Consider the following 14,001-nt stretch of genomic DNA (forward strand, 5'->3'; position numbering starts at 1 on the left):
TATGGGGCTGATAAAGAATGTTGCTGCTATCATTTCTGTTGCTACAAATCTGGTATCTTTTCGATTTTCTGCTGTGTTTTCTGCTGCTGATACAATGCTACTATGGGGCTGATAGAGATTGTTGCTGCTATCACGTTTTTGTTTTTGCAAATCTGGTATCACCTGTGGCCTTTTCGATTTTCTGCTGATGTTGCTTCATTATGGTGCATGTCGTTTTATGGTTGATAGCATAGTACTCAATCAATCATCGATAAATCATGTGCTCTTCTGCTGCTGTTTGGTATCCTATTGTTGCTGCTACAATTGGGAAATCTTTCTATGGAAAAAAAACTTTTCGGGAATGCATAGAACTAGTCTCCAATTCAAGACTATGTACTTGCTTCAGTTCAAGTGGGAATAGCAAGCTTTGAGGAAAATGCACTTTCGTGACTGTTACTGCATCTGGACCAGAAGCGTACCTTTTTCGGTGTAACTTTTTTGGTTCAAAACTATATTTAACCACTGTTGTGGTTGCTATGTAGCTCATGTTTGAGCCTTCTTAATTTTCTTTTGCTTGATTTCGGTTGATATCTTGCCAACTTGTAATTGTACTTGGGTTTTGAGTGGAAGATGATTTTCAAGGATTGAGGTGCCAATATAGTTCGGATATTTTCCTCTTGTCCCATCTAATCACTGTACCTTTTTATATTTGATTAATAAATTTTTTCGCTATTCAAAAAAAAAAAAAAAAAATTCACACACCATAACTTCACACGTGTCCAAATCTCACATTTGTGTAACAAGTTTAAAAGTTGTGTTATTCAACATGCAAATCACAGGGATTTCAAACTCCATTTAAAAGGGGAAGTTGAGCTAAGCCTATTATACAATAACAAGTAGTAGTTGAATAGTATCACATCGTCTTTTGTAAAACCAAAATGACTTGTCTCCACATCACTTAATCAATAGTTATAAAAATACCATTCAATTCATACGTACTTTGAGAGCTTGGATGATCTAAACTATTCAGGTTATATTCTTGTGCTATAAAATGCAAAAGGAGGTTAACACACCTTCACAAAACTTGTTTAGAAGCCTGTAGGGTAAAAACACTTCTTATTGAATAGTTGGAGATTGTGTTGAGCCTACAATCATATTCACAAAAATGGGGAAGATGTGCCATCATGTAGAAAACTAGATGGCAATAACTTTTTATTACTAAATTGAAATCTAGTTTACCCCTCATACATTCTGGAAGATCATCAAGAATAGTATTGGAAGTCCTTTGCTTGTAGTATAAGCCCCCTTAATGCACCGATCGGGGCTAAAATCATCAATAGGACGCCAAGTATGATGCATATCTGAAATTTAGTTGAGATGATAATGTTTATCAAGTTGCAAGGAAAAGTATCACGTAACAAAACTCGGAAAATAGTAAATATATCACTTTGTTGTAAACATACCCAATTTGTAAACCAAGATAAGCTGAACCTTTTAGGTTTGTAGATGATAAGCCACATGATACAAGGAAGCTGCAATATGACAACAAAATGAGATAGTACTTTGATCTTAGGTCTTGCAGAAGATGGGTAATACTTATCAGACACGTCAACATACAAAGTAGCTTGTTGGAGCAAATGCAAAGCCTCCAAAGAAAGCGAGCAGCCCACCGAAGAAAGGGAATGTCATCCCAATGAACATAGAAAGTGCTGCATTGATCAAGAAATACAAATTGATTTTAGTAAGCAACACAATTGATGAATCATGCCAATCAACTAATTAACCACAAGACTGATGATATTTTTACTAGAATGCATTGTAGAATCTTTGTGGTGGACTGCTAAAATAGAAGATTTACTTACCAACATAAGAGATACGCGCTACAAAACGAAGCAATCCAGTTGGCTTAAAATTCATTTTCAATACCAAGAAAGCTTGAATCATGTCAAACACTGGTTGTGCAAATACCTACAATTCGTACAAATCTATCACAAACTGAATAACACAGAAGAAAAAGAAAGAGCAAAGTGACAGAGAATAAATAAAGCTATTATACCTGATAACTCCCAATGACATGGAATACAACAAACATATTAGCAGTAGCAACAAGCCAAGCAGGCTTCTCTAGTGACAAGAGCACATTATCATCAACACTGTTTCCGAACACCCAAAAACCAATCATAGAAACTGGGAAGTAGCATAACGCCACTATAATATAGGCTACTACTACTCCTTTCCACATGGGTTTCTTTGACGGATTTTCTGGAGTAGATGGGATGGTTGCTTGGATTTCCAATACCACGCTATGCCCAGCGAAGGCAAATGCCACCTCCCCTAAAGCACTCAAGAAATCGAACACACTTCCTGCAGTAGTTGAAGCCCTAAGGGTGTATTTCACGTCTGGTTGAACACCCTTGTGAAGTGAAGTCACCCAAGCTATAGTAGAATAACTGGAAGAACAAATATAACCCAAGTTAAGAAAAAGTAATACGTGAACATACCGTGAAAGTCAACAATTTGAATGTGGTCTCACAATTGGGATTCTAGTATTGGTATGTGTTTTTTTAAATATTTGAACCGACATTAATTTAGAAGCTGAGTGAGAAACATTTAATGTTTAAAATGGAAGTCTCATGTAAATTTGGCTACCCACACGTACTTGTAATGTGCGTGTTTAACTGGAGGTTTTGAAAGTAGGAAAAGAAGTGGTAGAAAAGTTTGCAGAAAACAGTGCCGTAACAAACTATGCAACCAGGTATATAATCTTTTTGGTAGAAAATCCCATTTAGGAATTTTGGAACTGTACAAACAATTGGTGCAACCACCACAATAAAGCCAATATTTTGTCTTGAATGAAAGAAAGGTAAAATACAAACAATTGTATTTTTTACAATTGGGGGTCCTAGAGTTTGGTGCTCCGTTACTATTTGTGATCACGATAAACTGACTCTTTTGGATACATGCTCTTATTTTTAGCTACTCGAGGTGTTCTAAACTTGGTTGGTCTTCGATAAGAATTCTGTAGAAAAGGTGTCACTAGTCGAACCACCATCTACCAGCAATCTCTTTCAAGTTGGCATACAATTTTTCATCGGGACCGTTGCTTCGTTACCCTTTGTCGACGGAGCATCCAACTGTTTTTCATAGGTTTGTTTTGTGGTCTTATTAAGGTAGAGTATATAGCTCCTTACAGATCGAGTTACAGTACAGGTATATGTAGTATATGTACATTCTCTACTATAACTCTCTCTTATTAGTAATGAATTTCTTCTTGTTCGAGCTTCAGGGGAAAAAACAAGGGTGAAGAACACTAACTTTTTCTTGCCCACAATTATGTAACCAAATTCCCATACACCCATGCATCAGCACATTTTTGGCCACCGGATCACGTGAAAATGTTAAATGATACATAAAAATTCACTTGATCCAATGGCTGAAAAACACCGAAACAAGGGTAAACAACAATTTGGTGGGCCCAAGCCATTTGAACTCCCTAATTCTTTTTATCATATATTAAGGAAGTGTGCACCAAACAGTAAAGTTGTCTGGAATTAAATAAGAAGTCTAGGAACACAAGTTTTGATCATAACTCTAGACACAACTTGTTTGGAGCCGTACGATGTTTGCGGATCCACATGCATCGAACGATTCTGAGCACAATTGTGTTTTTTCTAGTGTTGCTAGCTCTCAATTAAAATACCTCAAGGACATGACTGCAGCAACCAAAGAGACGAATGCAATGGAGTTCAAACTCGGGCAATTAGACAGCACCAATTGAACAGCCCCAAATATCATTATGAAATAAGTGGTTTTGATTGGTGGGTTATTGGGCCACACCGTATCAGCGAATTTCTTGAGACATTTTCCTCCAGTGACCATGTACACTATGTCGCTCCCGACTTGCACCATGAGCTGTTGAGGTACAACTATCCAAAGCCCGAGTTTTTCGCCGAAAACATGCTGCCCCAGCTCGTGGTACCTGTCCAGTCTCTTTCCGGGCACCATTTCGTGCATTTCCACCATTTGCCATAAGGTGTAGAGAGTAATGATCCATGAGAGTACGATTACAGTTACACCGGGACCCCTAAAATATACGCAGAGAAATGTCAAGGCAATACAGTGCAAGAGGCTGCCATTAAAGTAGCGGAAAGTCTATGAGTACATATGTTCATGTACATACGTCTTTTGGGCCCGTTTCGGATCCCAAATAAATGATCGGAGCCGCTCATTTTATTTAAAATACTTTGCTAACGGTCCTTTCAAAAAATAAGCTCAATCCATTATCGATAAGAATGTTTACTAAACTTCCAACTTTGCTTTAGAATTCAAGCTTGAATTCTAGGACAAAGTTGGACGTTTCATATACACCCTAATTGATACCGGATTGAGCTTTCCAACTTTGCTTTAGAATTCAAGCTTGAATTCTAGGACAAAGTTGGACATTTCATACACACCCTAATTGATACCGGATTGAGCTTATTTTTTGTAGGATCCATAAACAAAATATTTTAAACAAAATAAGCGGTTCCGATCATTTTTTGAGGAGCCGAGATAGGCTTAAAAGGGGTATGTACTCGCTGGTACAGATATGAACTCTGTACCAGTAGCACCTCTCTTAAATTAGGTTTAAATGAAAAAGAACAAGACCGGACAAACAAAGCCAAATCATTGTATTGTAAAGTGGAAAAGGGAATTTCAGTCATGGTTTTAAATTGATATAATGAAACTCGTAATTAAATAGTAGTCATGGCAGTGTGATATATTGAGTCGAGCGGGCATGAGTTTTTTTTTTTTTTTTGGAATAATCAGGTGAAAGAGCTCTAAAACATTTAATTGGCACATTTAATTGGCTGTGTTGCTAGTTAATCAGCCATATCGTTTGTGCTGATAAGAATTCACCGTGTCTTTGTCAACTGACAAGTACCATTGCATCGGCAGATACATAAGCAATTTTCAATCACCTATGTCAAGGTATATCATAAAATCAATACGTATCGACTACGTTTGAGAGAATATTTAAAACCTTGATTCTGATAGACGATGAAAGGGGAAGGGTGCCATACAAATCTGTTTTCACTAGTCAATGTAAGGCACCCATGAATTGTGAAATTGACTCTTCAGGGTCAATCAAAGGATGCTGCGGGCATAAATTGTGAAATTGAAACTTCGAAGTTAGAATGCTAGATCTGGACCTAGTCATAACTATCAAAACAACGGCTGACTTATGATACATGACAATCACACAAACTCAAAAGTAAAATGAATACCATCCAAGCTGTGACATGGCATAAGGTAGACCGAGGACGCCGGCACCGACCATGGCAGTGACATTGTGAAATGCGGAGTACCACCAGTTCGCTTTGCGAGACGATGTGACCGGAAGCCATTCATTGAGCTCCTCCAACCTAATCGCCGCCCTCTCATCCTTCAGAGATTGATCATTCTCCAAAGTCATGATCCCAATTGAAATTCAGAAACAAAAAGGATTGGTGATTTGTAAGAGTTTGTTTTCTTGTTTAACTGAACTAACAACTGCGTAACTACGTCAGGGGGTTTATAAGGTGGATCAAGATATTGAGGATTTATATGATTTATATTGAGGATTTATAGGATAAAACTATGATCAATTATTGGGTACTCCGGCGTGCCATGTGTCACTGCCATGTGGCTCCATGCATATAGAAGACTGCCACCACAATGTGGGTCATTCATTGTCACCCAACTACCAAAAAAAAGCCAATCATAATGTTGCATGATTTTTCGCTATTTAAATGGTTGGGAGCAGTAGGGTCCCAACTGCATACCTTGATTGGAAGTACCTACGTAGGGGACACCACGTGGTACTCCAGAAACACTCAATAACCAATCTAACATTACTGTTGAGTCAAACTTAAAAGATGCGGAATTTTTTCGATGGAATAATTCAAATGGTATGTTCCACGTTTATATTGTGCATAAACCTTTGTTAATGATTGTGGGTTAAGATCCTCTACCAAGCCTAATTCTCCATACCTTTTTGAACTTCTAAATTTTTAGGAAATTGATATTCACATTTTCTTTTTTGATATCTGCACTCCCTTTTTTACTTTTAGTGTTGAAAGTGTGTGTATTATTTTTTTTACTAAAAGACAAAATAATGAATGTAGATTAAAAAAAAATAGATTTTGAATATCAATTCCCAATATTTATCCCATTCCGTACCCGCAACAATGATCTGAATTTTCGTATAAGAAGTCTGATAGAGAAAAATATCTCTGTTACAAATAAATTTGGTTGGATATTGGTCGGTACAACCAAATGATTCGGATAGATAAGAATATCTCTGATCTGAAATTATTTTTGCTAACGTGCCGAATGGTTCGGATCTTTAGTGTCTATCCTGAATGAGATAAGAAAAAAAATCAAGGGTTTGGAGGGCGCCTATCGAGGATTCGGGTATGGAGGGAGTTTAAACCTTTTGTTATTGCTAGAAGATGTTGAGAAAAAATGGGGATCCGGAGAAGTGTTTTTTTTTTTTTGTGATCCTTGGGATCGGGAGAAGTAGTCAGGGAATTTATTATTGCTAGAAGATGTTGAGAAAGATGGGGAGGAGAAGTAAGGGGATTTGTTTTCGATGTATAAAGGAAGAGTACACTCTGGTAGGGACTTCAAATTGAGGCTTCCTCGCATTTTTAATTCCCAAATTATCCACACACAAAAAAAATAAAAAAGATTTTACCGTTTAAAGCAATGACACCCTAAATAATTGTAAGGACATAAAGATAAAAATTCATCACAACTTTTCCTCCCGCACTTCCCCCTGCACATGTGTGTACAGAGATAAATGCGAGAGCCTAGAAATCGAGTAATTATTTAATAATTTTAAGGTATTGTCACGTGGTGCGCTAACATTTTTATTCATCATATGTTTTTGTGAGTGTATTTTCTTACTTAATCATCAAAGTGGTATGTTCGTCGGACCGTTGCCTCCGACCGATTTAAACACTAATGGTGGGTGTCACTATTGTAGAATGAGGGGGCTTGACTAATTGGGTCTTCGAACCGGACCCGGGGTGCTGTAATGCACTCCCGCGCTATACTTGTAGTGCAGCCAATTCGACCGTCCATCTTGGCAATAGACAGCTCAGATTTTCATCTAAACAATAGACGGATAAGATTGTAGAAGTTCAGATTATATCTAACAATTTATTGTCAAAATCGATGACTCATGTATACTCTATAAAATGCATTTGTAGAGGTTCAGATTATATCCAACCATTTATTATCAAGATCGATGACTCATGCATACTCTATAAAATGCATTGCAGGACCTTGTACTACAAAATTTCCTAAACGCTCCGAACCACAGGCTTTGGCGAGAGCTATTGAAATCACTACCCCACAGACCCCACTGATCCCACCCTCCTTAGTCCCTCCGCCAAAGGTTATATAGATTTGGATTTTTGTCACCAAAACAAAAAAGCCGGAGACCTCTCTCTAGATTTGGATTTTTGTCACCAAAACAAAAAAGCCGGAGACCTCTCTCTCTCTCTCTCTCCTCTTATAAAAACAGCTCAACACGACACTCTCTTTCCAAACCATGAAAAAACATCAACTTCCAAAACCCTCCTTTTAATTACTCCTCTTGCCTTTCCCTTCACCTAAAACCTTATAAACAGAAAAGTGACAGAAAGTGAAACACAAGAGACAAAATGATAACTGTCAGCTCTTTAAACACCGCATCATCAACAACAACCACCACGCCAATATTCCCACTACCGGCGACGGCACAACGGTCGCCGTGGCACTCTCCCAGGCTGTACCTCTTCGGCGGCCTGGCCGCAATGCTGTGCCTGATCGCGTTAGCACTCTTGATCCTCTTCTGCTCCTTCCGAATCCGAAGGCTCTCCCGCTGGTATGAAAACGGCGAGAGCGATCTCGAGGCCGGCGACGACAAGAAAAAGCCCAATTCCGTCAAGGCCTTGCCAGAATTCGAAGAGAAGTATTTGGTGATAATGGCAGGTGATGTGAACCCGACGTTTTTAGCCACTCCCGTGTGCAGCAAGGCTTGTTCGTTTGAGCAGGATGCCAAAGTGAAGAGAGAGGAAATGGAGAGAGAGAGAAAGTTGATTTACAGTATTAGATAACGAGAAGCCAAAAAAAGATATGGTTCATGATGATCGGATGGCCACAACAACAGAAGAAGAGTGTACAGAGTCTGAATCTGAAAATCGGACCCAAGAAAACCCAGATAATAGCATGGAGCAAAACCACTGAACGGCAGTTTTTGCATCAATTTTGAGAGAGAGAGAGTTTTCTCTGTTTTTTGTTCCTTAATTGTAAGTCTTTTGTTGGGTGCGTAGTTGGGTTTTGCTTCTTATGATCGGGGAAATGTGAATTTTTTGAGATGAAATATGAGAAGAACAATTTTGCCTTAAATTACTAACGAAATCCAACATCTGATACATTCATACACCTCTTCTTCTTCCTGTTTGGCTTTTTTCCTGAGGAAAAATACTGAAGAGTCTGTTTGGAATTGTTTTCCCGAGCAAAACTAAGTAAACTTGCGTGGCGGGTGTGTCAGGATTGGATTGTAGTCCGAATTCGTGCTTTTATGCAAAGACGAATGCATGTATGGGCATATGGGGGCCACGCCTCCGCATCATTTCGTTTCATTTTTTTTTTATTTGAAATTTTAATTTTAGTACTAGTTGTTTTTGTTTGTTTGTTAAGAACGCCTAAACATTGTATTATGTATTGGGCGTTATTTAGACATTTATATGTTTTGCGAATGTATTTGTTCCCAAAATTCAATTTCTATCTCTGCACACGGTCTTAATAAGTTTTTCCTTTAATTATTAATCTCCTTTTCCTTTCTATCTCTCTCTCAACTCATCACCGAAAAAATCTCCCTCAAAATAAACCAAACAAACTATTAGATTCGGAAACCTTGAAATTTTGAAATCTTGTTGTTCATAGTTCAGCCCACCCGAGTTTAGGAAATCCTGGGTCCGCCCCTGCCTGAATGCCTCAAATATGACTTCTTCTAGAGCGATTGCGTACGACCTAAGGGGTAAGGTTGTATATGGTTCGTGGTTTGCCTTCCCTTTAACGAAAAATGACTTAAAATTTTCCAACTATTGTGAAAAATGGAAAGAAAAAGAAACAAGGTGCGATGAAATTAAAAGAACTTCACTAACGGTTTAACGAAGTTAGTACAAGGAAATAAAACATCAACTAGGCATGGCTAGTGTGATGAAAGACATAGACATTTGTTGGAAATGTAAAGATAATTGAAATTTGGATTGGATAAACCGTGGGCTTGATTGGTCGGGGACCTTTGCCAAAGGCCTTCGATTCTGGTATTTATAGGCAAAGATCCAGGCCTTGAGTAGCTTCTGCTGCTTCCGTGCATGGCTGTCATGTGTCCATTCTAGACTTGAGCTGCTTGAGTTAGATCAATGCATGTGTGCTACGTGGCCCTGTACCTTGCTCCATACTCCAAAACTTCAGCTGCATGCCTTTCTTCAGGCCTGAATTACTTCTTTTTTCATGGATATTTTCCAAAAGAAGAATCATGGGACTTTAATTTTAAGGTTAAAGGCCAAAATCTTTTGTAAAGATCAAGACTTTTCAGCCACTTTTTGTCCTTTGTAGGGCCCTTGATGCTCCCAAATTAGTTCCATATGCAAGAAGACTCAAGACAAAAGGAATTTTTAGGACTTGTGCCATCTTTTCTTGCAACAAAAGACCAAGCAGGCCTAGGTAAGCTGCTTGTGAGCAGTTTGTACAGGCTTGATTGAGCTGCTATTAGCACCTTGCATGTTGTTAGAGAGAACCTTCTAGGACTTTGAGCTGTTTGGACTGTCTCCATGCATGACTGCCATGTGTCCTAGGCCTTGCTTCATGTTGAAGGATGACGGCTATCCAGGCCTTGAGCTGCTTCTCTAAGTATGACTAAGCAGCTGCAGGTCTGATTAAGCAGCTTATGCCCTTCTTAAAGAAAGCAATTAGTTGAAGGAGGCAATTAGTTGAAGGTCGTTTTCTATGGCTTTTGATCCTACGTGGTGGCCCCTCAAGGCTTGAGGTAGTTTATTCCCTACTTCTCATCCCACCATATTCATCTGGATCTCTTCATTTTCAGGGCTGAATAAATTTGAAAAATTGGGCCCAAACCTGAAAATGAGTCTTGGCCTAATTGGGCTAAATAGGCCTGAACAACTAGTCCGGGCTTTAATTAATTGTGCCAAGACCTGAACCATATCTGGGCTAAATGGGCCTAGGCTTGACAATGAACCTGAGCCTTTATTGATTTGAGCTTTAACTAATTAGGCCATGCTTCAAAATGATGTGGCCCAATCAATTTTCAAACTGTATTCCATTCTTCCAAATTCAATTCAACCCAAATTGTGGCCCACTAAAAATTCAATTGAATGCCTAATTCAATCAAGACCTAATTCAACCAAGGCCCAAAATGTTCCTTTTTAGAATTTGGACAAAAATAGGTGTAAACAAGAACTTGGGGAGAGAAAGAAAAAAAAAAAGGGAATGTAATTAAGAAAGAAATGAAAGAAAAAAAAAAGAAAAGAAAAAAATATTGAAAAAAAAGTTGAGTTTGAATTTGAAATTTTCCTTTCTCTTCTTAAGAACCAACCTAAAAAAAAAAAGAAAAAGAAAAAATCAAAATTTTCTCTTCCTTTTGGCATCTTTAGTCCCAAATATTTTTCTCTTTTTCTTAGCAATTTTACGGTTTTTAGGAAATTTCTATTAGAGTAATCATTAATGAACCTGAAATTTTGTTTCTTTATGAAAAAATCACACCTATAGAAAGGTAACTTCGTGTGATGCACTGAATGAAAGAAAAATATAATTAGACATAAAAAGATAAAAATGCAGATATAGAAAGTTTAAACAGTGTTGGTTTGCATAGGGTTATATATATATTATTAAGCTCCACACATTTTAAGTACTGGTCTTAGCTCAATATTGCACCCAGATAAATAAGGTTTTGGCATGCATTGCATCTTAGCCTATGGTACGTAGTTACTTGATGCTACTGTTTTAGAGGATGCAAGTATGGTGAACACAGGAACTGCCATCTGCCTATCTTGTTTGTAGAGTGGTACTACACTGTATTGTTCATTAGGATTACAAAACAATAGAGGTGTCCGTATTGACACAGACACGACACGTTTAAGAGCGGCACGACACGGCACGATTCTGGCTGGGCCGTCGTTTCAAGGCACGTGGTGTTGTTTTAATTTAATATTATACTTAAATTAATTCCTTTTTCGGTAAAAAAAAATACTTAAATTAATTTTAATTACGTGGGTTTGTATTAGCGGAAGTCAAGGGCTGATATCCTATACTCGGCAACAATCAATTAGGATCAAATCTATTCCATAATTCTAGGATAATTATTCTCCTTACATACTTTTCTTTCCTAATTGATTGTATCAAAATCCTATGTAAGTGTAGTGGTATTCTGCCATTTTTCTTAATGAGAAATAAAGACATATGCCCCGCCATCTTTCCCCCCCTGCCCCTCCTGCCCCTCCTTTTTCGGTTTTTTTTTTCTTTTTACTTTGACTATTTTTTTTTTACTTTTAAAAGTAAATAATTACTGTTTTATTTTATTTTTTACTTTTACTAGTTTTTTTTATACTTTTAAAAGACTTTAATTACTGTTTTAGTTTTTTTTTTAAACTTTTACTAGTTTTTTTTGTTTGCTTTTAAAAGACTTTAATTACTGTTTTTGTTTTTGTTTTTTTTTAAACTTTTACTAGTTTTTTTTTTGTTTTACTTTTAGTAGTTTTTTGTTTTACTTTTAAAAGACTTCGTACTATAATTTTAATTAATAAATGAACAATTAAAACATAACTTATACAAACATAACTTGTACTAATTTCGTCGAAGAGTGAAAATATATGAAAATTCAATTTCTAATCAATGTTTCTACCAAATTCTGCTCCTGTCCCTCTTGGTCTTGTATCTATTATTTCTTCCCACAAACTAATTCTTGTTGTATAACGAGCAACCCATCTTTTAGCTTGGTTTGATGCATTGTTCCACCACCATGTTGGGAAGGGTGGTACAGGGTAATGAGGCTGAGAAAAGTTGCACAAAGTGATTGTTCCCAACACAAGCAATAACTATTTCAATGCGCTCTTGGACTGGAACTAGAGGGGATCTCAATGGGAAGTGAGTAAAATAACCTGAAGGAAGCCCATCAAATGTATGCAAAATAAGGTTGTACGCCGAAGCGATGACAACTCCCAAACTCATAGCGTCCATCCAATGCTCCTCTGGTGCCGAATCTTCAAAGCAATTTAAAGACTGTATTAGCTCGTCATCCATAATGTTCTTCTACGTTTTACGAAACCGGTGTGTAAAAGGAGGGAGGAGCCGTGACAGATGAAGGGAGAGAGAGATATATGTTGGAGGGATAAGCAGGGAGAGGGAAGTGATGGGAAGAAGATGGTGATTTTGGAAAGATAATGTTGGATATATAAGGATAAGGGGTGATGGATGAATGGTTATAGTTAAAGATAAGAAGATAACAAAAAAATCTGAATGTGTAGTTATAATTGAAGATAAAAAAAAAAAATCAAAATGAGTAGTTATAGTTGAAGATATATAAGAAGATAAAAAGAAATCTGAATAAGTGGTTAGAAATAAAATAGATAAAAGATATAAATAAATACAAAATTAATAAATTCAATAACATAAAAGAATTATAAAATTTAAAAATAAAAAGAAATTTACTCACGTATATAATATTAAATAATTTTAAAATACATATAAAGAGTAAAAAAAATAAGTTTTCCAATTTTTAATTCGTTTGAACCGGTGCGAAGATCTTATTTTTTCTTATCATTTTATCCTAAATGGTTGTAATGAATTTTTGGCTCTAAGACTTTTCAATGAGTACCTTAAGAGAGACCTGATACTAAATAAGAAACCTTAGGGTGCTTGATGAAAGGCCTTCGAGCCAAAAATTCATTATGACCACTGAAGATAAAATGATAAAAAAAAGAAGATCTTTGCACCGATTCAACCGGATTGAAAATCGGAACACTTAAATAATATTAAACAAATAAAAATAAAAAAGATATAAAAGTTATTAAGTAAATAAATGAGAAATAAAAGAAAATGGGTTGAATTATTTCTGTCGGGTATTTTTGTTGTGGGGGGGGGGGGGGGGGGGGGGGGCGCGGCGCGCGCAACGAGAAAGGCTATCCACTTAGGTAGAGATAAAGGGGGTGAAAGAATCCAATTACTTGATCTCCTTATTTTTCTCCAAAGTATTAGTAGTATATTGTTACCATACACAAGCGGCAGAATAAACCAACAACTAATGCTTGATTATCTACTGTGATTCTTTTCCTAGAAAATCTGTCATTATCTACATGCGTAACAAATGTGTATTCTTTGCCTAGGTGAGTTTGGTAGGTAAAATTACTCTCTTGTCCTCCCTAAAAAAAACAAATGTATATTCCAATTTCCAAGCAAATGTGTATCCCACCGTATCATCGACTAGGACGTCCACGGGAAATTACTTGAGGGTTAGTGTAATTTAGATCGGCGCGTTCCCTCATCCTACGGTCCGTTCTTAATCAATTGTGAGCACCGAGCTTGGTGGTGCTCTGTTCTATTTCTGCGCATCGGGGCAAAGGGGAATCCTATCTTGGCCATTTTAGGTGGGCCAACTCTAGACATGTTAATTGGTATTGAACCCAACGAAACATCTCAAAACTGGCTTTTAACAAGCTAGGGAAAATGCCGGTCCATGACGTGTTTTGATAATTAATACCTCCTAAAACATGCTAAGAGTAAGATTACAAGCTTGTTTAAAATAGCTTTATAGCTATTTTAGCTCACAAAAAGGAGAAAAATACCCATACAACAGAGTAGGTAAACCGGGAGGTAATTTGGCTCCATCTACAATTGTAAAGTAAAAATAGCTTACAACTATTCATAAGCAATCTATTTTTTTATTGTTTCATCTCTCCCTCCCCCCTCATGTTATAATAATAGAATAAA

General features: G+C 37.1%; 2 protein-coding genes across 2 annotated transcripts; one reads left to right on the top strand and one right to left on the bottom strand.

Moving 5' to 3' along the window:
• Positions 1-1,136: 1,136 nt before the first annotated feature.
• LOC131319136 (lysine histidine transporter 1-like) lies at positions 1,137-5,491 on the bottom strand. Its single transcript, XM_058349275.1, has 7 exons — positions 5,247-5,491; positions 3,680-4,063; positions 2,036-2,429; positions 1,842-1,947; positions 1,597-1,688; positions 1,443-1,511; positions 1,137-1,340 (listed from the first exon to the last, which is right to left on the bottom strand). The coding sequence occupies exons 1-7, from the start codon at positions 5,432-5,434 to the stop codon at positions 1,242-1,244; spliced, it is 1,332 nt and encodes a 443-aa protein (XP_058205258.1). The 5' UTR covers positions 5,435-5,491; the 3' UTR covers positions 1,137-1,241.
• A 2,036-nt stretch (positions 5,492-7,527) lies between these two features.
• On the top strand, positions 7,528-8,444 carry LOC131319386 (protein GLUTAMINE DUMPER 2-like). The gene has a single exon (XM_058349614.1). The coding sequence runs from the start codon at positions 7,671-7,673 to the stop codon at positions 8,103-8,105; it is 435 nt and encodes a 144-aa protein (XP_058205597.1). The 5' UTR covers positions 7,528-7,670; the 3' UTR covers positions 8,106-8,444.
• Positions 8,445-14,001: the final 5,557 nt, after the last annotated feature.

This window comes from Rhododendron vialii, chromosome 3a, assembly GCF_030253575.1.
Source record: "Rhododendron vialii isolate Sample 1 chromosome 3a, ASM3025357v1".
Lineage (NCBI taxonomy): Eukaryota > Viridiplantae > Streptophyta > Magnoliopsida > Ericales > Ericaceae > Rhododendron > Rhododendron vialii.

Bases quoted from the DNA above. Each gene is read 5' to 3' on its own strand.
- LOC131319136 (XM_058349275.1), bottom strand. From the start codon at position 5,434: ATGACTTTGGAGAATGATCAATCTCTGAAGGATGAGAGGGCGGCGATT. The intron at 2,430-3,679 runs GTATTTTAATTG...TTGTTCTTCCAG, and splicing joins GCTGCAGTCATGTCCTTGAG to TTATTCTACTATAGCTTGGG. The intron at 1,341-1,442 runs GTATGTTTACAA...ACTAAATTTCAG, and splicing joins TATCTTGGTTTACAAATTGG to ATATGCATCATACTTGGCGT.
- LOC131319386 (XM_058349614.1), top strand. From the start codon at position 7,671: ATGATAACTGTCAGCTCTTTAAACACCGCATCATCAACAACAACCACC.